A 22,886-nucleotide genomic window follows, 5' to 3' on the forward strand; every position below is an offset into this window, starting at 1 on the left:
TTAAGTTCTTGCCATCTCATATCAAGGAAGCTAAGGAGACTTATATAAGCCCCAAGAGGGACGATGAAAATGAGTAAAGCAGAGGAAATGCTTATTTTTTAAAGCAAACTAACAAAAAGATCTTCTCAGGGTACAAAGAAATATGCCTGCAGCCCACAAATAAGACCAAGTGATCTCAGAAATGTAAGAAACTAAAAGATAGCCCTGAAGAGTCACATGGAGCAAATACAGGGCAAATCTAAAAGGGCAACATGGTAACAGGGCTGTTAAACAACTTCTTATTCCAAGAGATGGTGCCAAAAGCATGATTAGGTAGAGGAAGAGCTTAGATAAATCCACACAGAGGCTTTGGGGAAATCAGGACTAGTTTTAAAAGTTGACCCAGAAGACAAAGAACTGCTTCACAACATGACTTATCACAGACCAGCCACCGGAGTCCTTCCTGTTGGATCTGAGCAGAGATCCAATGGGCAAGGCCTCCTTCCCAGCAGCACTTGCAAACTCTTGAATATCCATTCAAGTGTTACTCACAGGAAAAGCAGAAACTTGTTCTGTCACCACACCCCTCCTCAAAACCTGCATTCCCATCAGGGGGGTTCACACCCCATATCTTTATCTCAGGCTGCTTCTAAAACCTGGGACACCCTGTCATACTCTCAACTTCTCTGCTCACAACACCTACCTGGCTGATTCCTATTCATCCTTCAAGGCTCTACACAAGGTCGTCTTCTCTGAGAAATGTTCCCTTCAAGGAAACAGAGCACTCCAAGAGGTGTGGATGTGAACATTACAGGCTTTCTAAACAGTCTACCTGGTTCCAAATCCTAGCTCTAGTTATGACTGTGTCATTGCCTTTGCTGTGTGACTGTGCAAGTTTAAATAGAAATATAATTGATATATAACATCAGGTATGTTTAAGGTGTACAATGTGTTGCTTTCATACATTTACATAGCCTATATAATAAAAGAGAAACATGTAAAATTGACTGTACCTCCGCTACACTCACCAGCCAATCAGGACTGAGTATGCAAATTAACCCAACAAAGATGGTGGGTTAATTTGCATACACAGGCATAGGCAGAGAGCAGAGCAGGAGAGCTGGTGGCTCGGAAGACTTGGCAGAGTGGGAGGTCGTGGGACAGAGACAAGGCATGAAGGGAAAGCCAAGAATGTGGGGAGCACCAGGAATTCTGGGAATAGTAGTTCTGGTGGCAGGTGGATCTCCTAGACACCAGAGTAAAGTGAACCTGGAGCAAGTTACTATTGTGGTGAGGAATGGAGGGAAAGCAAAGGTGAGAGACATAAGTAAAATCAGAATGTGTAGGAAAAATTAAAGGGAAGATATCCTAAAACTTCCAGGAAATCACCAACAATGGAGCAAAGAAAAAAATGCCTCCATTATTATGTGAGCAACAAAACAAACTAGGTTGGAGTCTCAGACAATTCGCTCATATGAGGGCTCCCAGATTGGAGAGCATTCAGGTTGGGCTGAGGGACACCCCCTCCCCCCACTCTCCACCCCTCCGTGCACGAATCTTTGTGCACCAGGCCCCTAGTCTCAGTATAATTACCACTGCAGTGTTAGCTAACACCTCTATCAACTCAATAGTTATGACTTATTGTTTGTGGTAAGAACAATTAATATCTAGTTCCTTAGCAACTTTATAGTTTAAAATACAGCATTTTTGATAGTCACTGTGCTGTGCATTATATCTCCAGATGTTATTCATCTTTTAGTTACAAGTTTGTACCTTTAAATATCCCCTTAACTCCCCCAGCTCCTGGTAAATACCGTGTTTCCCCAAAAATAAGACATCCTCCGAAAATAAGACCTAGCACATGGAAAAATAAGACATCCCCTGAAAATAAGATCTAGCGCATCTTTGGGAGCAAAAATTAATATAAGACACTGTCTTATTTTCGGGGAAACAGGGTACCATTCTACTCTCTGTTCTTGTGAGTTACATGAGGGATTTGTAAACATTTTAGTGACATCATTTGTGGAAAATGCCCTTCAAGAATAAACACCACCAAGTCTGCTTATCAACAACTGTTGAGTATATAACAAAGAGTATTTATTTCTTCTGCATCCATTAAGCACCAACTGTGTGCCTGCCAGGCACCAGGCTGGGTAATGGAAACAAAAAGAGGAATGAAACCTAGCACCTGCCCCTTGAGCACATTTCCAGAGGGGAGACAGCTACACATATGGTGACAAATGTGATGAAGAAACAGAAAGCAGATTAAAGAACTTAAAGTCCTGCTTTCAAAATAATTTTTCTAGAACTAGTGAATAAGGATTTCAGGGTAGAATTAGACTTCATTTTATTCTTATTGTTAAAAAGCTTTTTAAAGTAAGGTCATTACAATATGAGAACAGTTTATGCTTTTTTCCCCCCCCAGAGATGGAGCAAAATACTGGGCCCCCCAAAGATTTGTAGGTGGACTGAAGGTTCTCTGGGGGGGGGGGGGTCCAATGTAATCACAGGGGCCCTTTAAGAGTCAGAGAGATGCAGTGAAAGAAGAGGCAGAACAGATTCAAAGCGTGGCAGAGACTCTTCTCACTGTTGCTGCTTTTGGAGATGGAGGGGACCACAAGCCAAAAACTGCAGGTGCTTCTAGGAGCCGAGTTTGATCCCCGGGGCCAATGGCAAGCAAGGAAATGGGGCGTCTGTCCTACAAGGGCATGAAACTAAATTCTACCAACAACCTGAATGAGCCTGGAAGTGGCTTCTCCCCCAATGCCCAACCCTGCTGGTATCTTGATCTTGGCTTTGAGAGACCTGCAGCAGAGACACCAGTGGAGCCCACCGGTCATCTGATCTGCAGGATTGTAAGATTGTGTTGTTTTAAGCTGGAAAGTTTATGGTAATTTGTTATAGCAGGAATATAAACTGAATGCAGAGCAAATGAGTAAATAAATGATGCAACTAGATTTGGGTCTTTTTCATTGACCCTAGGATGATGGGGCCAAGATTTCTCAAAAGGGAGCAAAAAAGAGCTTAAAAACAGGGAATTGAGCTCCACGGAGTCCACTCCAGGGCTTCCCAAATTGTAAAGTGCACACAACCCTCCTAGGAGCCCTGTTAAAATGAAGATTCAGATTCTGGGGTTGAAGTGGGGCCAGAGAATCTGCATTTATAATAAGCTCTGGTGCTGGTCCATAGGGACAACTGGGGCAGCAGAAGGAGAGGTCTACAGTCTCTAGAGGAAAAGCAGATGAGGGCCTCCAAGAACTCATCTCTGCCACTCTCCACCCTTATCCTCCATCACTTCGTCACCAAATCCTTAAGGACCAAGATTCATCTGTCTTGTTTACTGATCTATTTCCAGAGCCTGAAAGAATGTCTAGAATGTAACAGATGCTCAATAAATATTTATCAACTGAATGAATAACTTAATGTTAATTTTGAACTTTAAGAAGAAAAACAGAGAATAGCAGAAGGCAATCAGAACAAAACAAGCCCTAGCCAGTGTTGGTTGGGTGTTGTCCCGTGCACCTTCAAGTTTGCACATTTGATTCCTGATCAGGGCACCCAGGTTGAGGGGTTGTGGACTCCATCCCCGGTAGGAATTGTGCAGAAGGCAGCTGATCAATCATTCTCTCTCTCTCTCTCTCTCTCTCTCTCTCTCTCTCTCTCTCTCTCTCTCTCTCTCTCTCTCTCTCTCTCTCTCTCTCCCTCTTCCTTCCCTCTCTAAAGATCTTAAAAAGAAGAAGAACAAAAATAAAGGTGTGGTGGGAGAGGGATGAGAAAATAAGCATTTGAGGAAAGGTACTTTAGCACTGTTTGAAGTTAAAGATTTAAGTGAGTGGGTATCAGATTTCAGCTTGTAAGAAAATCTGAAGAACCCAGAAACAGACACATCCAACTTGCCCAGAAAGTTCTATGCCAATGCAACTACGAACCACTGATTTTCTGCAGTTTTTACACTTGTGTGCATACACACATACTCACACAGAGACAATGCTCTGCTAACACAGAGGTTTCCTGTCCTCCACATTCCACTAATATCCGGCTTGGGACCTTGTCCTGCTGAGATGATAAAGGACAAATTCAGATTCGGGCTCTTAGCTAAATGTCATCAATGAGTGTTCTTCTGTAAACACGGGGAAGGAAGTGAATGGTGTGTCTGCATGTCCAGCCAACATAAATCTCAGTTGGCTCTGGCATGAAAAGTCCCCACTTGAATGGGGTGTGAGGCCACCTCCAAGCCTGGGCAGTTTGCCTCCAGCTGCACTTGTTTTTGTTTTTGTCACAAAGTCACCAAGACCTTCAAGAAACAAAGCAACTGGGTTTTTTGTTTTGTTTTGTTTTAATGAGTCAAACTTGCCAGGGATATGAAACTCAAGTCTGCCCACAATCGTCTTATGCTTCCCTCACCCAAAGCCAAAAACGTTCAAGCTAACAGCTCCCTTCCTTCACCCACACGAGCTAATATTCTGTAGCCCTGTAGCCAGGACTGTTTATAACCTTGGGCTTCTAGACTAGTGAGGAAAGTTGTGCTCTATATAAAATAAATGCTTTCCCATCAAATGTCACTTTTCTGTTTGTTTTTAGAAAGATCATTTACAAAAGGAGGTAACACATAAGGAACTGTTTGACATTGAAATTGGGTCTCAAAAGAACTGGTGGCCCAGAAAGAAACTCACTACAGACTGATTCATATGCCTCTCAGCATAACGATTATAGCTTGTCTCATTTTTTATTCTTATATTTCCAGTAGGACATGATCTCACTTATCTGGGGGAAATGATGAACAACATAGACTAATGGACAAGAACAGACCCAGAGATAAGGAGCCATGGGTCAGATTGTTGGACCTCAAAGGGAGGGTGGGGATAAAAGGGAGAGATCAACCAAAGGACTTATATGCACACATATGAGCCTACCCAGTGATCAAGGACAATAGGGGGGTAGGGGCATGAGTAGGGAGTGGTGGGGGATTGAAATGGGGAGGGGGGGTTGAGGACAAATATGTGATACCTTAATCAATAAAGGTATCACATTTAAAATAATTAAAATAATTAATTAAATAATTAAAATAATTAATTAATAAATAAATAAAATTGGGAGGGAAAAAGGAAGTAAAGAGAACTGCCCTTTCTTTCCAATGGAGAACAAACATCTGGACTTTCTCCACCTCTCATTTCAGTTTCATGACAACATGGAGTGTGTGATCTGGATCCATTTCAGGGGAAGCTGCGAAAACCCAGGATTTCACCCAAAAATGAGAAGCCCATTTATTTCCCTGTTTGACTGGTTCACATGACCACTGAGTACTCCCAGCACGGCCGTCAGTGGCTCACTGTACCAAGGTCAGGCCGGGAGGATTTAGAGAAAGGGCTGTTTCTGCACAAGGGCATGAGTCATTTTTTGTCCTGAGGAACCAAACTTGAAGTTTAACTTCCCTTTAACTTTCCATCTTTTTTTTTTTTTTTTTTTTGACAGCAATCTTGAAATGCCAAGGGAACTGACTGGGAGGCCCCTGCATGACTGTGTGAGAGACTTGGAAGATGGAAAGTTTAAGGGAAGCTGTAATACAGCTTCTGCTAGGGCTGGACCATCTGTCCTTCGCTGTGCAGGGCGAGTGGCTGTGCCCTTTTCCAGTCGGTCCAAAGGGCCCTCCAGGGAGCTGTCAGGAACACTGAGTCACTGAGTTTACCCACCCAGGAAGGTTTGCCTATCTCAGCTGTCACTTCATGGACTAAATGCACTGCCAGATCCTTTAGCATCGTGGTCGGCAAACTGCGGCTTGCGAGCCACATGCGGCGCGGCTCTTTGGCCCCTTGAGTGTGGCTATTCCACAAAATACCACGGCCTCAGTGAGTCTACGTTGAAGTAGTAGCATTAGAAGTAGTTTAAGTTTAAAAAATTTGGCTCTCCAAAGAAATGGCGGTCGTTGTGCTGTTGTACTAGTGAGTTTGCCGACCACTGCTTTAGCACTTAGGACCTCCTGCTTTCTCAAACATTTCCATGGATAAGAATCAGCAAGTTTGTTACTAAATCTGGTCAGAAGCCCATTGTTTCCACGTGCAGTTCCTATGAGAAGTATAAGAAGTTCAGCTGCAAACCAACCAAACCATTTCCCATATTTCCTTTTACAGATGCGTGGGTCCAAAGGAAAGAGCAATAGTAAACAGCAAGAGGGCTGGGAGATATGAACTGTCAAGATGAAATCTCTCTAAACCCTGGCTATCCAGCTGGAATTGGCTGGCTTTTCTTATAAAATTAATCTGGACTGGCAGTAGGTCTGTGGAGAATACTTTGGAATAGGGCGGTCATATCCTACCAGAGCCATAAGTAAAATAAAGACATCCATCACACTCTTTGCCCAGGTTTTCTCAGGGTGAGTTTTCAGATCTCATAAACAGTTATGTTCTGAATTAGTTTCCCAGAACCCTGTTTACTGAAGTCCTTAATCACAGCAACTTTTCGAAAAGAACTTCTCATTGAAACCACATGTTCCCGACTGCTGTGATGGCCAATTCTAATATAACCGCAAAGGTCTTCGGGAGCACAACTGGGGTGGGTACCAAATCTCCAATGTAGCTCATTGAAAACTCTTCCCCAAATGCCCAGAGCTTTCAAAGGACATGGCTTTGTGTTCATTAAGAGACATAAACACCAAGGGTCATAAACACCAAGAATGCCTTATCTGGCTGTGACCATCCTCAAAGAGAAATGAATCAGAAAAGCATCCTCTGGCCCCCCTCACAGCACTGCATTTTGCAACACTTGTCACTTGGGATTTGGTAGATCGAGTCATTCAGAAGATCTGATGGAATCTGAAATATGTAGACCGGACTTGAATGAAGTGCAATGATGTGTTTAATTCAATGCTGGCTGGAAGGAAAAGCAACACTCAACATGGCTTCACAGACAACACGTGCATGTGGCCAGTAAAGCTTCCTACTACACTGCTTCATGCCTGCACCTTCCCAGGAAATACCCCTCGAGCTCCTCAGGTACCAGGAACTATGCTCAGCACTGCATGTTCAATGCTGGTCAAAATTGTCCTTGACTTCCAAGGGCAAATAACAACATCTTGGAATCAAATTTCTGTTCTTATAACTCTCCTTTCCTCCAGTTGGCATGCTCAGGAAATGCCAGCCTGGGAAAGGAGCAAAACCTGGAGACAAAGTCATCCTTCCAGCCCCACAACCAGGGTAATATGGCAGCATTAAAACATGTTGACCATTTCATTGACACTCTTCCCATCAAGGGGTTATGGTCTCTATCCCCTCCCCTTGAATCTGGGCTGCCCCTAGCAACTCGTTATAACCAATGGAAACTCACAGCAGTGATGCTGTGAGACTTCCAAGGTTAGGTCAGAAAAAGGTATGGCCCTGGCCGGTTTGGCTCAGTGGATGGAGTGACGGCCAGCGGACTGAAGGATTCCAGGTTGATTCCAGTCAAGGGGAGGCCATTGCAGGTTCCTCCCCAGCCTGACCCATCTCTTTAATATGTTGTTTATGAACACTGTCTCTGGGGTCAAATCCTGGCTTCATCACTTTCTAATTCTCTGGCCTTACATGACTCACTGAAACTTTCAGATTTCAATATCTTATCTGTAAAATGGAATAACAGTATCTTTCTCACAAGGTCCTTGTCAAGATCACAGTGAGGGGATTCATGTAAAGTGCCTAGTGGGTAGTAAATGCTCAATACATTTGAGCTATTTTTAATACTATCTTCCCTGAGAAGAAGCATGTCTTGTGACTTACCCCTTGTAAGACTTGAAAGCTGTCATTGTTGGGTGGCGGGTCTTGATCTGGGTCAACACCAACTCTGTAAGTCACCAGGGAGAGACAAGGAGAAAAATAGAGAGCATTAGCTTGGACCATGGCGGCCGTTCTGGCTGAAAGTTGGCAAGAGGCTGACCATCTTCCCGAAGCAGAAGGCATGATTAGCTAGAAGAGGAGAAAGACTGTCATGCAAAGGTAATGAGAAAGAGGTTTTACACTGGATCCCAGGGACAGGAGGGGCAATACATCCTGTGGGCTTACACCCCGAGCAAGGCCTCTGAGGAACAGCACCAGCTGGTAATGTTGGTCTGCCTTCCTGTGCCAGACTGTCTGTCCTAAAAATGTGGGTCCCACTGCTCCAGGCTTTTCCTCTCCACTGCTTCCTCACATCTGCCCTGCCCTGCTTTTATTTCCCTACCTTTTGTCATGAAACTTCTCAGATAGCCAAGGACGTGTTGAAAGAATTTATAGTGAACACTTATATACCCACCACCTAGATTCTACCATTAATCTTTTGCTATACTTTATTACATCTCCATCTATCTCTCTATCACTCATCTTATTTTTTGGGTGAATTCAAGTAAAGTCACAGGCATCAGGACACTTCCTCTAAATACTTCAGCACGCATATCTAACTTTTTTTTTTATCCTGGTGCCTCTACATCTTCCCACAGCAGAGATGACCTGTGACTTATAACTGAAGACAGGTGATAAAAGCAAAGTGCCAAAATCCACTGATAGCAAATTCATAAAAGCACACTATCTTAGCTTAGTAACATAACAACTGTTGCCCTTTGTGTCTGTTAATTCTTTATCCCTGTGCCTTCCTGATTCTGACACAGATAGAATGGAACAATGAAGGCAAAAACAAAGATGCCAGGAAAATTCTCTGTCTTCCCTCACTTCCTCCAGTGTCACAAAGAACAGATAGCATTATAAAAGGTAAAGGGAACACAGCTTTCAGCAGGTCTGATTGGAGCTTGAAGAGAGGTGCTGAATGGCCTTGACCAGGGCTGTTATCTCCAGTCCAGTACCAGGGTGCTGACACCGGTGAGCAGGCAGCAGATGCACAAAGCCCTGTGGATGCATGTGGATGCATGTCGATCCATATCTTACTTTTCCTCAGTTCCTTCCTTTTTCCCCACCTGTGATGTCCAGCATATTTCTTGAGAAAAGAGGCTAATGGAAAAGGGGAATGGAAGACAGCACAGAAGCACCCCACCTGCACAACCAAACTCTACTCTCTTACTCCAGGCTTGTTAAGCACTAACCCAAGGTGCATGCCCCTGGACAAGGCGGGTACAGAAGAAAAAGTAACAGTTACCCCATATTTTGATGAAAGCAAAGCTTATACTCACAAGATGAAGCCATGGATTCAGCAAACATTTATTAAGTACCTACTATGCCAAGCACTGTTCTAAGCACTTAGTTAAAATCCATAGTGTACTTAGTGTCATATTTCCTCCCCATGGGCCTGAGGTTTGATGGGACCTTTGTAGTGAATTAGATGGGCTTTGCTGTGTCTATAGGCTGCTTCTAGGCAGGAGTTTTTGAGGAATGGAGTCTTATCCTTCCAATTGGACATTATCCTGGGATTCTGGTCAATAAATCTCACAGAGAGTTTTTTATATGAAATCCATCTAATTCAGAGGTCCCAGGAATGTCCACAAAAGTCACACCAGAGTATCAGTGCACCCAAAGTGTCTAATGTTCTAAAGAGGTAGAGGTCACCAACTGAATGTCTAGCTGTGATCCTGAACCTTCACCTGTTTGTTTGTTTTTTAATGTATTTTTATTGATTTCAGAGAGGAAGAGAGAGGGAAAGAGAGAAACATCAATGATGGGAGGGAATCATTGATCGGCTGCTTCCTGCACACCTCCCTACTGGGGTTCAGCCCGCAACCTGGGCATGCTCTGACTGGGAATCGAACCTTGACCTCTTGGTTCATAGGTCAATGCTCAACCACTGATACATACCAGCCGGGCTGACTTATCCTTATTTTCAATAAGCATGAGACAAATGTGGAAATCCCACACCAACTGAGAAAATAAGGAATAAAATGGATGTGTTCATTCTGGAATGATTAAATAAAAAATGAATAATTCCTCTTCTGGTATAATATGTACATTCTGAGTAACTATCATAAAATGCTGTAAATTTTCAGAAACTTTAGAACTTCTATAATTTAGAAGTTTAGAACTATACTTTAATTTGAATGATCGAGGTCCTAAATAATCTGAGAGACATTATACATGCACCTTCATACAAAACCTTGAACAACAGATCAGAATATGAATTCTCTCACATTCCAAATGTAATAATTTGTACTTTCCACTTCCTTTTTACAAGTGGAAAATCTCAAAGGAGGGGGTTTCCTCTGCAACTTAATCCGTATCTAAGGTCAGATCTCTGAAAATAAACCTGTGTGTGAGTTTTAAACAGAAAAGAGTTAGAACCCAGGAAACTTAAACATGTCAATTAATTGTATGCTTGCCATTACAGTATACATCCAGGGCCTAGTGATATCTCAAGATCCATGCAACATGGCAGCTATATCTGCTTTCCTCGCTGTGCTCAAAGAGTGAAATACTTTCCCAATGCCAAGAATAGAGTAGAGTTCAAGCCTACTTTGCATTTATATTATTGAGCAGCACCCAAAATCAGACCAGGAAGAAAGCATGCTGATTAAAGATGTAGAAAGGAAAGAACATTAAAGTCTTCATTCTGATTGTCCAATATCACCACCCTTAAGCATAATCAAATCAAAAACCTGCATGCACACCGAGCAACAAATTGCATTAGAAGAGCCTTTAATTATCTTCCAGTTTAAAAACACCTGTTTTTTGTACCTTCTGATTCACCATGTTGAGGCACAAATACACAAAAACATACTTAGAAAACTAAAATAGTACTTAATTAAGATGGTGTGAGCCATATGCCAGCCATGGCTGAAATATAAAATTCTAGTTCTCTTTCTAAGTTGGAAGCCTTGTTTACTAGAGAATAAGCAGAATTTTATGGGGAAAGTATGGGTGGCTCTGCAAATGTGTTGCTCTCAAGACTAAGGCCAGTTGTACAAGGAGACACTCGACAGCACTGTTCAAAATGTGGGGTAAGGAGACACAATCTCAGGAACAGATACATCAACCAGCCGAGAGAAAGAGTGGAAAAATCATTAGACTTGACCTGACCTCTTGCCCCTTTGCTAAAAGGGGCAGAGGGTTGGCACACACAAGAAGAAAGCAAGAGACAAATGGCATAAAGAAAAACATCTGTTAGAAAGAGGTTAGAAAGAGAGGGAAAGCCAGGCCCAGTTAATTTGTTTCTGAGGATGCCCTTGTGTCACCTGATGTACTGCCAATGGTTTTCATTCTGGTCCTCTTCAAAGGGCTCCTTGACGCCAACTCTGGGCAGTAGAAGAAGGGAACATGAGTGTGACAAGGACAATAGGGGAGCCAGGGGCTCTGGGCACATTACCTGGACCACGTCCATCAAAGAATAGACGGTCTCACTTTAAATATAAATCCATATTCTTTTTTACACTATCCCTACCCTCTAAAACCTAGAGAGGCAGAGGGGCTGCTAAATTTACATTTAAAGCAACAATGTTAGAAGCCAGGTCAAATGAGGATCAATTTAGAATGAAGATAAGCCTCTCAAAATATAATGAAATGAAATCAGAGGAATAAATGCAACTCAGGAAATGAATTTCTGCAATTTTTCAGGAACTCATCTGTTTCATAGAGCAAGACACAGCCATACAAAAATAAAAAAAACAAAGTTGTTACTAAACACATATTTGAAGCATTTACACATATTTGACAGAAAGAACAAAAAGCACTATATTATTGAAAACAGCAACAATAGTTAGGAAGACAGGGATGGCCTTTTTTTCTAGATAAGTATGTCACATTGTCTATGTGTTCAACCTGAAGGTCAGGAACCCAACTTCTGCTCTTCTCTTTACCTCGTGACCTTAGAACTGGCATGGTCCCTTTTCACCTTCCTTAATAATTGCTGGCTTCTTCAGAGTGCATTTACATTTCACCATTACATGAAGAGCAAGGTTTCACATACTTGGCACTATTGATATTTTGGGCGCTGGCCTTTACCCACCCATAAGCACTGGGGTGGGTACCCCGATGCAACAAAAAATGTCTCCAGACATTGCCAAATGTTCCTGGGGGGAAATTGCCCTCAGCTGAGAACCACTGCATTAGATCATGTATTCCCAATGGGGGAGGGGGAATATTATCCCCAGGGGTGTGAAAATTTGTTCTTATAGGACAAAAACGTTTTTTAGAGATTACAATGATTTGTGCCATGGTATATAAATAAATATATACTAGATCTATGGTATTGAATTCCTTAAAAAGGAAAATAACAGTGGTACTAAAATTTTACTATGGTATTGAAACTGAGGAAAACATTTTTAAAGGCTCCGGGGGTGGTGGGGGCAATAATAAAAAAAAAGTTGAGAAACACTGTTCTAGACACGCCCAAATCCTCAAGCTACGAATCTCTCCTGAAATATGCAAGTGAAAAGGTGATGCTTCTTAAAGTGTTACTTTTAGTCCACATTCAGACTGTGACTTATCCAGACTATACATATTACTATAGTGTTAAAAAATACAAATTCCAGAAAAGCAATCTAGATCCCATAAATGTAAGATCCACTTGTAATAATAATAGTAATCATAGCAGTAGCAATAACATGATTATCAATGTTAATAGCTAAAATAGACTAAATGTCTACCATGTGCCAGATGGCACAGTGAATGAAAAAATTCCCTATCACATGTATTCATCACCACATTTTATCCTCACACTATTGTCAACCCCATTTAACTGGCAAAGAAACTGAGTTAAATAAGTTGCCCAAGGTCATAAAGGTAGAATATGGTGGAACCAAGACTGCGGTTGTGTCTGTTAGGTGCCAGAGCCCTAGCTCTTCACCTTCCAGGATGCTGCCTTTCATTACAATGTGTCATCTTGAAACTCCTTAAAAATATCCAGTTACAAATGCTACCCTGTTTTCCCGAAAATAAGACAGTGTCTTATATTAATTTTTTTCTCCCAAAGTTGCGCTAGGTCTTATTTTCAGAGGATGTCTTATTTTCGGGAAAACACAGTATTACATAAAGAGCTCAGGGCTTCTCCCAGCCTTTATTCCTTAAGCCACCTTACAAAGAGCTTTATCATAAATTCTGTCTAACAAAATTATAGGGGACAGGGCTTCCTAACTCGTCCTTGAGTGATTGTATTCCTACACTCTCAGGTAGAAGGATTATCTGTTCATTGGACTGTGTGGGTGTGCGCCATTCCACCCCCCCCCCCACCATAATCACCACTTCACGTGTGTGTCACCTAAGCTGGGGGCTCCAAGAAGACAGCCACCATGCCATCAAAATGCACTCAGGACACATGCTGAAATAATCCTGTGATCATTTTTCCTAGTTGCCAAAATTTTGTCCTTTGTGAATAGCAAGACTTGCGTAAGAGACTAAGATAAATTTTATGTAGTTTGTACATTTACAGAAAACAATATGAGTATTTTGCCACCATGTTTTAAAATATTAATCACAAAATACCAATTGTAAAAGGTAAGTTGAATTTCCGGCAATCAGTGACCTGGCTTTGGACTTGTGGTTATATTCATTTTTACTTTATACACAGACTAGAAATTAGCCATGCTTTTAAATCACAGCTAACTCTCAATTATTTATCATTGAATTCTGAGTCCTACCCTGGGCTTCTGATTTCTGAGCAGGGCCTCTGTCAGCAGCCTGAAGAAGTAAAAAACAAGCAGGTGTTGATCTGAGGTTACAGAGGTCAAAACACCATGCTGAATTTCAGGGGGTTTCTGAATCACTTTAGAATAAGAATCTGGTTTATATAAATGATTATGGCCACTGAGTAACATAATAAAGTCACAAGCCAGAAAAAAACAATCAGTTTCATTTCCTTATTTTGGAGGGAATTTCTTTTTAGGTAATCTCTGTAAATTCCAGTATATATATACACAAACACACACACACACATTTATATATGCTGCAGTAAAATGACACTGTATTTTCCACCAATGACATACTTTGCTTCATTGTGCTATCAGAGTAGAGTTAGACAGAAAGAAAGAAATAAAGATAGGAGCAAAAGTCAATGAAATTGAAAACCAAAACAATACAGTAAATCAATGAAATAAAAAGCTAGTTCTTTGAAAAGATAAAAAAAAAAATCGACCAACTTCTAGCAAGACAAATATACCACAACCAAGTGGGATTTACTTTAGAGAAGTGAGGCTGGTTTGATATTTGAAAATTAATCAATGTAACCCACCATATTAACAGGCTAATCAAGAAAAACAATATGATCATATCAATTTACACAGAAAAAGCACTTGATAAAATTCAACATCTGTGTGTGATTTTTAAAATCTCAGAAAACTAGCAATAGATATAAACTTCCTCAACTTGATGACGAACATCTTAAAAAGCCCCTACAGATAACATCATACTTATTGGTGAAAGACAGAATGTATTCCCCTTAAGATCAGGAACAAGGCGAGGATGTCCACTCACATCACTCTTTTTTTTTTTTTAAATATATTTTATTGATTTTGTACAGAGAGGAAGGGAGAGAGATAGATAGTTAGAAACATCGATGAGAGAGAATCATCGATCAGCTGCCTCTTGCACACCCCCTACTGGGAATATGCCCGCAACCAAGGTACATGCCCTTGACTGGAATCGAACCCGCGACCCTTCAGTCCCCAAGCCGACGCTCTATCCATTGAGCCAAACCAGTCTCGGCTCACATCACTCTTATTCAACATAGACTGAATGTCCTAGCCAGATAAAAAAAATCAATGAAAGAAAATAAAAGGAACACTGGTTGGGAAAGAGAAATAAAGCCATCTCTATCTATCTCTATCTGCAAATGACACAATCGCCTACATAGAAAATCTCAAAGACTCTAAAACAAAAAACAAACAAACAAACAAACAAAAAAACCACCCCAAAACAAAACAAAACGCTTCTAGGACTAATATGTAAGCTTGGCAAGGTCGCAGGACAGCAGATCAACACACAAAAACCAACTGTGTTTCTATATCTTTGCAATGAACACATGGAAACTGAAAATAAGGTTGAATAATCTTTACAATTGCTCAAAAAAAGAAATAATTAGATGTAAATCTAACAAAACATGTGCAGGCATTGTATACTGAAAACTATAAAATACTTATGAAAGAAATAAGAGAAAATCTAAATAAATAGAGAGAAAAATACCATGATCATAGATTCAAAGACTCAACAGAGTAAAGGTGTCAATTCTTCCCAAATTGATATACAGGTTTAACACAATTCCTATCCAAATCCCAGCAAGATTTTTAAAAAGATATAGATAAGCTTATTCTAAAATGTATATGGAAAGGAACTAGAATAGCTACGATTGTCTAAAAAATAATAAAGTGGAAGAACTCACTCTACCGGATGCTAAGTCTATATATATATGCCTAAGCAACCAGCCAACCAGCCAGTAGCTATGATGCACACTGACCACCAGGGGGCAGATGCTCAATGCAGGAGTGGAAACCACAGGCATGGAAACATGGAACAGACTAATGAATCTCAGAGGGAAAGGGGGAAGGGGGAGGGTTGGAAGAGATTAACCAAAGATCCTATATGCATACTAGAGGCCCAGTGCAGGGTTCCTTGGCCTGGCCTGCGGGGATCAGGCCAAAACTGGCTCTCCAACGTCCCCCAAGGGGTCTTGGACTGCGAGAGGGCTCAGGCCAGGCCGAGGGACCCCACTGGAGCATGAATCCGTACACCAGGCCTCTAGTATAACTATAGTTATCAGGATAGTGTGGTACATGTGGAGAGATAGACACATGAGTCAATGGAGCAGAAAAGAAATGGACCCACATGCATGCAGCCAACTGATGTTTGGCAAATGATCAATAATAATCTAATGGAGTAAGGATAGTTGTTGTTTTTTTTTTTAAGTGTGCTGACAACTGGATAGCAATAATCAGATAAAATAAAACCTCAATCCAAACCTCACATCTTATATAAAAACTAGAGGCCTGATGCATGAAATTCGTGCAAGGGGCTCAGCCCCTGCTGCCACTGTGGCCGCCTCTACCTCAGCCCCTTCTGCCACGGTGGCTGCCTCTGCCTCGACCCCCTCTGCTGCCTCTACCTTGGCCCCTGCCCGCTGCCATGGCACCTCTGCCTTGGCCCCCTCTGTTGCAGCTTCATCCAGAAGGTCATCTGGAAGCACGTCCGGTCTAATTAGCATATGACAGTTTTATTATTATAGATTAAGTCAAAATGGATCACAGACTTAAATGTAAAGAGCAAAAGCAAAACACTTTTAGAAGATAATACAGAAAGAAATCTTGGAGATCTGGGACTTGATGAAGAATCCGTAGACATGACAACAAGGGCACAATCCATAAAAGAAAAAAATGACAAAGTGTCTCCTTCAAAATTAACATCCTCTATATGGCAGACCCTTTTAAAAGGATGAAAAGACAAGCTACAGCCTAGGAGAAAATGTTTGCAAACTACACATCTAGACTAGTATCTAGAATAAATAAAATATTTTAACAGATATTTTACCATAAAAGATGTATGAATGGCAAATAAGCACACGAAGAGATGTTCAACGTTATTAGCCACGAGATAAATGCAAATTAAGACCACAATGACGTACCCCACATACCTATTACAACAGCGGAATTGAAAAAATTGTGATAACAGCAAATGCTGGCAAGGATGTAGGGAAATGATCTCTCAGACACACAGTCATGCACATAGTCATCTCTGACCCGTTGCTATGTGCTAGTGCTATGTTCTGAGTGCAATCCAATCATTAATTATATTAATACATTTACTGCTTGTGTGCCTCAGCGAAAGTTGCCCACACTCTCAGCTCTGGGTAGGACTGTTTTCATGTCCCATTTCTTTCTTTTTTAAAAAATATATTTTATTGCTTTTTCACATAGAGGAAGGGAGAGGGATAGAGAATTAGAAACATCTATGAGAAAGAAACATCAATCAGCTGCCTCCTGCACACCCCCTACTGGGGATGTGCCTGCAAATCAAGGTACATACCCTTGACCGGAATCGAACCTGAGACCCTTCAGTCTGCAGTCCAACGCTCTATCCACTGAGCCAAACCGGTCAGGGCTCATGTCCCATTTCTTGAACAGGGTTATGAGAAGTGCAAAATGTCACAAGTCAACTCTCTATTCTCAGTGGAAAATTATTTGATCCTGTATATGTTAGAGGAGGCAAAAAGGGACTTATAAAATAGCATTAAAAATTCAGTCTCTGAGCTTCCAGGGTAACTACTGGGTGACCAAATAGGAGCAGGAAGTTATCTCAGAGGTCACTGAATGCAAAGATCCCCACTGTGTGTAGGATAAACCTCCTTCCCGGTTCTTAATCTGCTACACAGAACAAAGATGTCTCAAGTTTCAAGCCAAGAATCTGTAAATTCTCTTCTCTGGATTTATATTACCACAGATGCACTGTTTTCCTTAAGATTCATGCCAAGAAACTGAAATTCTAATAATCCAAATTTTACAACATAAAAAAAGACCCTAACACAGCAAGCCTTCTTGCAGGCAGTCACAGCACTATAGTAGTTAAGAGTGTGGACTCTGTGGCCTGGATTCATATCCCAACTCGTCTACTTCGAGCTTTGTGACATTGGGCAAGTTATTGCTCTGTGCCCCGGTGTTCTCAACTCTAAAATGAAGACAATAGCGGTAGCTCCCTCATATGAATGTTATGAGAATTACCTTAATATACATGTGGCATCTTAAACACCACCAGCAGCACGTTTTAGCTATTAAGTGACTATCACTGATAAGCCCCACAGAGATTCTGCAGATCCACTGCAGCTCTGAGGCTGAGACATGCCAGCCCCCAAATGGTAGAACTGGCAGTGGCCAGACCCCTGCCTGCCATCACTATGAAAGGCCCAAAGGGGAAGGCTTTTCTCTCAAATTCCGTCTTCTCCTAACTCCAAGGATGACTGCGAGGTCCTTTCCTCTCCTCTGAGCCGGGCATGCTTGGCCGCTGTCAGTCCCATGTACTCTACATTCTAGACAAGGAAACACAAACTGAAAGCCAGCAGAGAATGGAAAAAGCATTGCCGCCTTGTGGCTTTGTAGCGCGTTCTTCACGTCTCTGTACCATCCACGTGTCACCCTCCACAGACCCAAAACTGAGGCAGGTGACGAGAGCTCCTCCAATGATGGAGGGTGCTCGCTTGGAGCTGAAGGCTTCCTGGGGGAAATGTGACAATGCGCTTTGATTTACTGTTGAGAGAAACTCAGGTCCAAAGACACGAGGGACTTGCATTAAACCAGAGCCAGAGGGGGGCTGCAGGTCCCTTATTCCCTGTTCCTATGTACTCATGACCAGGGTGTCGGAGCTCAGCAGCCAAGTTTGACGTTTACATGCTCTTTTACAAAAAGCAAACTCAGGCCAGCGCCCCTTCATCCTGACACAGCAGCAAATCCACAGGGAGGCGACGTCCATGAGGCTGTCACAGAGGAGGGGTCTGCAGGGACTATCACCTCTTTTGTGCACTCAAGCAAAAGGAGGCACAGCAGTTACCTCCCAAAACAAAACTCTAATTGTGAACATCAAAACTTAATTGTGAAATGTCTATTCTCTCTCCCGCCACTTTAAGACTTTTTGGACTCCTGCTGCTCTAGAAGGTCCCGGTGTTTCTCATTCCTTGTGTTTTTACACCAACAAAATTTTTAATGACAACATTTTTTTTCTCCCGGAACATTCACTACTCTGAATTTTTATGGATTTTCCGTTTTAATCTCTCTCAAGAACAAAATTAAAAAAAAAAAAAAACTGTAGAAACCTTCCAGGCGCTGAGCTAAAGCACATCCTGCGTGCCCAGAGTGGTGCGGACACAAAACCGGCCTCGGTTTCAAACCAACCTTATATTAAGCCAGGACAGCATGGGTGTTGTGCCTCCACCAACGATCCAGACGGTGAAGAAGACAATGAGGAGGGTGGTCGTGAACATCATCTGGCGAGCATAGGATGCCGTGTCTCGGATGGCCAGTGCAAATGCCATTGCTCCCCTGAGGCCTGCAGGGACCAAAGAGGAAGATCTCCTGGTTATAAGGACACATGACAGCATGACCTCAAATCCACTGCTGCCTCTCGGGGCTCATAAACTCGTATTTCCGGAGCCAAGCTGTTTTATTCAGAAAGAAGAATCTTAAAGGAATATCATTTTTTCCTATTAGAAGTTTTCTTTTGCAAAATGTCCAAATGCAATGATAAAAACACCGCACTAGCCCGGCTGGTGTGGCTCAATGGTTGAGCATCAACCCATGAACCAGGAGGTCACAGTTTGATTTCCAGTCAGAGCACAGGCCTAGGTTGTGAGCTCAATCTTGGTAGGGAGCAAGGCAGCTAATCAATGATTCTCTCTCATCATTGATGTTTCTCTCTCTCTCCTCTCTCCCTTCTTCTCTCTGAAATCAATAAAAATATATTTAAAAGAAATACTGCAGTAGTGTGCACAGCACATTTTAGAATAAACTCTTGCATTGCTGAAATAATTCTCCTGCTAGTCATATAAAATCAAAAGAAATGTAAGAAATAATTTAAGCTCTCCAAGTCTGTGATCCAAGCATGACCAATGCATTACAGTCATAAGCATCAGAAACATGCTAGATATGACTATGTCAAATGTGTACTTGTGGTTCATGTACTATGAACCACAAAACAGCTCAGCATTTCCCTAGCAAGGCCACACAGAGAAGTAACCATATAACCTGATCTACATCAAGGGTTGGGAACTTGTTCTGCAAAAGGTGACAAATATTTTATGCTTTGAAGACCACAAGGAAAAAATTAAGGCTGTCATGGAGGTCCTTCTATAAAAGAGAGAAAACAAATTTTCACAAAATTTGATTGACAAAAACTAGGAATATAATAATAATGATGAGTACAATTCATTCTAATACAGGTCTACTACTGAAAAGAAAGGAATTCTTTGAGGTGGTTATTTAGGGTTCAAAGTTATAAGCATTCACCTGTGAAAGCCATTCCGAGCCCTCTGGGTATATGAACACAGGCACACACGGATTTGGCTGAGCACTAATATTTTCATGTTTATCTTTCTGAGTTCTTTTGTTCCTTCCCCATACCATGCTCAGAATTTCTTCTATAGTTAAGACTGAATCCATGGTCTTTAACACATACAGTATTTGGTCTAAATTCCTATTCACCATGAGCAAGATTGTGTGTCTATGAGAATGAAAGTTATGCCCACTGTATCTGTTTATAGATCTTCCCATTTTTCCAATCATTTCACAATTAATCTGAGAACTTCACTACAATTTACAAAAAAAAAAAAAAAAGGAGTGACTTCCTAAAAGTTATCTAAAAAAACTGAGCAAGGTTAATATTTTCCATTAACCCGTGGTAGTGAAATATTTATACAGATCTACCTTGCCCTACAAGTCAGTTATGTCATTGATCAATCGATCAATATTTAAGCCTCTAAAGAGATGTTATCTCAAAGAAGAAAACTCAGAGGATCAGAAAGAGACAACGTGTGCTGTATTTTTCTTACTTTTATTAGGTGAACATTGTAAGCGATATGAAAGTGAAACCTCAGGTAGGTTATGGCCTCAAAGAGTGAGCCCTCCCAGCAGAAACTAATTTTGACAGGAGATATCTTTAAACAGCACTGTGTACTTTTAGTACAGAAGGGGAAGAACCTGTTTTAAGTTTAGCTAGGTAACTGAGTTATGTCCAGTTCACTTTCTCTTTCTACCAGCACCTTCCTAACATGTGAGGAGCATCTTGTCACTGTCCTCCTCAGAAACCTGTTTCCCAGACCCAAAGTGGCACAGCATTGCAGCTCTTCCTGGTCCTCCAACCAGCAGCAGCAGAGAGCATGTTAGGAATTTAAATTCTTGAGGCCGCCCTGTACCCTCTGCTTTAACCAACCCAACAGGTGATCCAATGCAATCTAAAGGTTCATACCACTTTACATGTAATTTTCCTTCTCAACCTCACCTCCATTCTGCATTACCCCATGTGTCTTACATTTCTTCCCTTTCCAACCTGCTGCCTCCTGAAATCCATTTCTTCCAAGCTCAGTTCAAAGGTTACCCCTTTGTGAAGATGGCCCTGGCCCGCCTCTCCTCCTCATTTATTCCGTACCTCTTTGGTGCAGTTCACCCCCTTCTCTTCAGAGAAATCACGTTGTACACATGTCTCCACCCACCCCCAGTAGACTGTGAGCTCCTTGCACAAGGCTGGTTTCTGTATCCTCCACAATCTAAAACTGTGGCTTATAAAACGAGAACGCTCAGTAACTGTTTGTCAGAGTGAGAGGAAATCATGATCACAGGCTGTACCTTTAAGGGCAGATGCAAATGAATCCTAGACAGTGACTGCTTTGCTGAACAGGGCTAGTTGGTGTGGTTTCGGTATGACTCTCTGAGGCCCCCAAGAGCCACTGCATGGTGTTAAAGGGCAGCTACTCACTTTGCCTCCTGTACATCCCATCCCTACCCCCCACGCAGGGGTATGTAGCCGTTTGTGCTACCATTTCCTTCCTGTGCTCTGCAGAAATGCTCTAACTTGGGTCTCATTTATCAACTCTGACGTTTACTACCATCTACTCATGTCAATTGTTCTCTCCTTCCTTTATGGTCACATAGTTCCTCATGGTCCTTTATCTTCTCAGTGGCTTCTCCATATTTCCTAGCTTTATAGTGAAGCGGGGTGGGTATCTGGGAGACAGTGTGAATGAGCTGTTGTTTTCCAGTTTGAGGTTCATCTTTCTTAAGAGTGTATTTTATTTCTTTTGCTCCATACAAAGTCATAGTTAGGAGGACCTTCAATTTCATTATTTTACAAGAGAGGATACTGCAACTGGGGTGGAGATGTTGAGTGACACGACCCACATTCTTTCTCATTAAACACCCATTTTATTTATAATTTTAGATCTGGAGCCCTTCTTGCAGATTAAGGGTTATGAACAATCCACTAGAGAACAATTAAGCACTTTCAATATCGCTTTTTGGGTGATAGAGACAAAATAAAGATGCAAATATTTTAGGGGATAATGTTAACATTTGGTCGTAGAATTTGCAACATAAATATTAAGTCAGCTTACCATGTACATCTGTCTACTCAGAACCCCAGGGAATACAAAAGACCCAGAAACTTTAATTTTTCTCTTTTTATGAACCTTGTCAATGCTTTAATGCTGCCTGCTTTGTAACACCCATTTTCTTTACTTTTATACTGTCTTACCTGAGAACATCATCATGTGTTGAAAATTCCAGCCAATCTTATGTCTTCTGCCCAAGTTGAGAAAGAAGGAGAGTGGGTAGATATGTGCAGCTCTGCCCAGAAAGATGGCAACCTGAGCACCAGGTGGAGGTTAAGGTTTCAACAGGTTTCCAGAACGCCACCATCACAACCTCTGGTTGAACAGAGAATGTCAGGAATACCATGACATCTCATTATGATCAGGAGAATTGCACAAAGAAGCCAGGCTGTCTAGTTTCCCTCAAACAAGTGTCAAAAACAAGTTATATTCAATTGACCAACTTTCCCAACCTTCTGTCCCACTGAGGTCATTCCTAGCACATTAAATACACCATTGTAAATTCCTGGTTTAATTATGCTGCTATGATCAATACAGTCTATCTTAAAATGAGTCCAGAAATAAGCTAAGGTCCCATGGAAGGGGTGGGGAGCTGAGAGAGGCAAACAGTGTGTTGGGGTCTTTTGGAAGAAAAACCACAAGAAGAAAGACTTGCTAACCTCTGAGTCAAACTATGAAGACAAAGTTTGCTGGGTAAGCTCATAAGCTGTGGTTGGAAGTAAACACCAGGGCCCTGAATGACCCAGAAGATCTACTGACAAGGGGTGGGGAAACTTGAAGCATTCATAATCCTAATACAGCTCTAGCTGGTTGATCCGTGGTTAGAGTGACAGCCCGCAGACTGAAAGGTCTCAGGTTCGATTTCAGTCAAGGGCTCGATCCCTGGCCCCAGTTGGGTTTAGGACACGTGCAGGAGTCAACCAATCCATGTGTCTCTCTCACTTCGATGCTTCCCT

General features: G+C 41.8%; 1 protein-coding gene across 2 annotated transcripts in view; it reads right to left on the reverse strand.

Moving 5' to 3' along the window:
- SLC9A7 (solute carrier family 9 member A7) overlaps positions 1 to 22,886 on the reverse strand; it is a 106,511-nt gene that overhangs the window by 13,390 nt on the left and 70,235 nt on the right. The window contains exons 11-14 of one of the 2 annotated variants that reach the window (XM_084870580.1): positions 22,074 to 22,185; positions 18,725 to 18,878; positions 11,096 to 11,155; positions 7,728 to 7,791 (exon numbers count right to left, since the gene is read on the reverse strand). In XM_084870580.1, coding sequence (XP_084726706.1) covers positions 7,728 to 7,791; positions 11,096 to 11,155; positions 18,725 to 18,878; positions 22,074 to 22,185 — 390 coding nt within the window. The remainder of the gene's footprint in view (positions 1 to 7,727; positions 7,792 to 11,095; positions 11,156 to 18,724; positions 18,879 to 22,073; positions 22,186 to 22,886) is intronic. The other variant, XM_084870581.1, reaches the window with a different exon arrangement.

Source organism: Pipistrellus hanaki (assembly GCF_964339955.1).
Source record: "Pipistrellus hanaki genome assembly, chromosome: X".
Classification (NCBI taxonomy): Eukaryota; Metazoa; Chordata; class Mammalia; order Chiroptera; family Vespertilionidae; genus Pipistrellus; species Pipistrellus hanaki.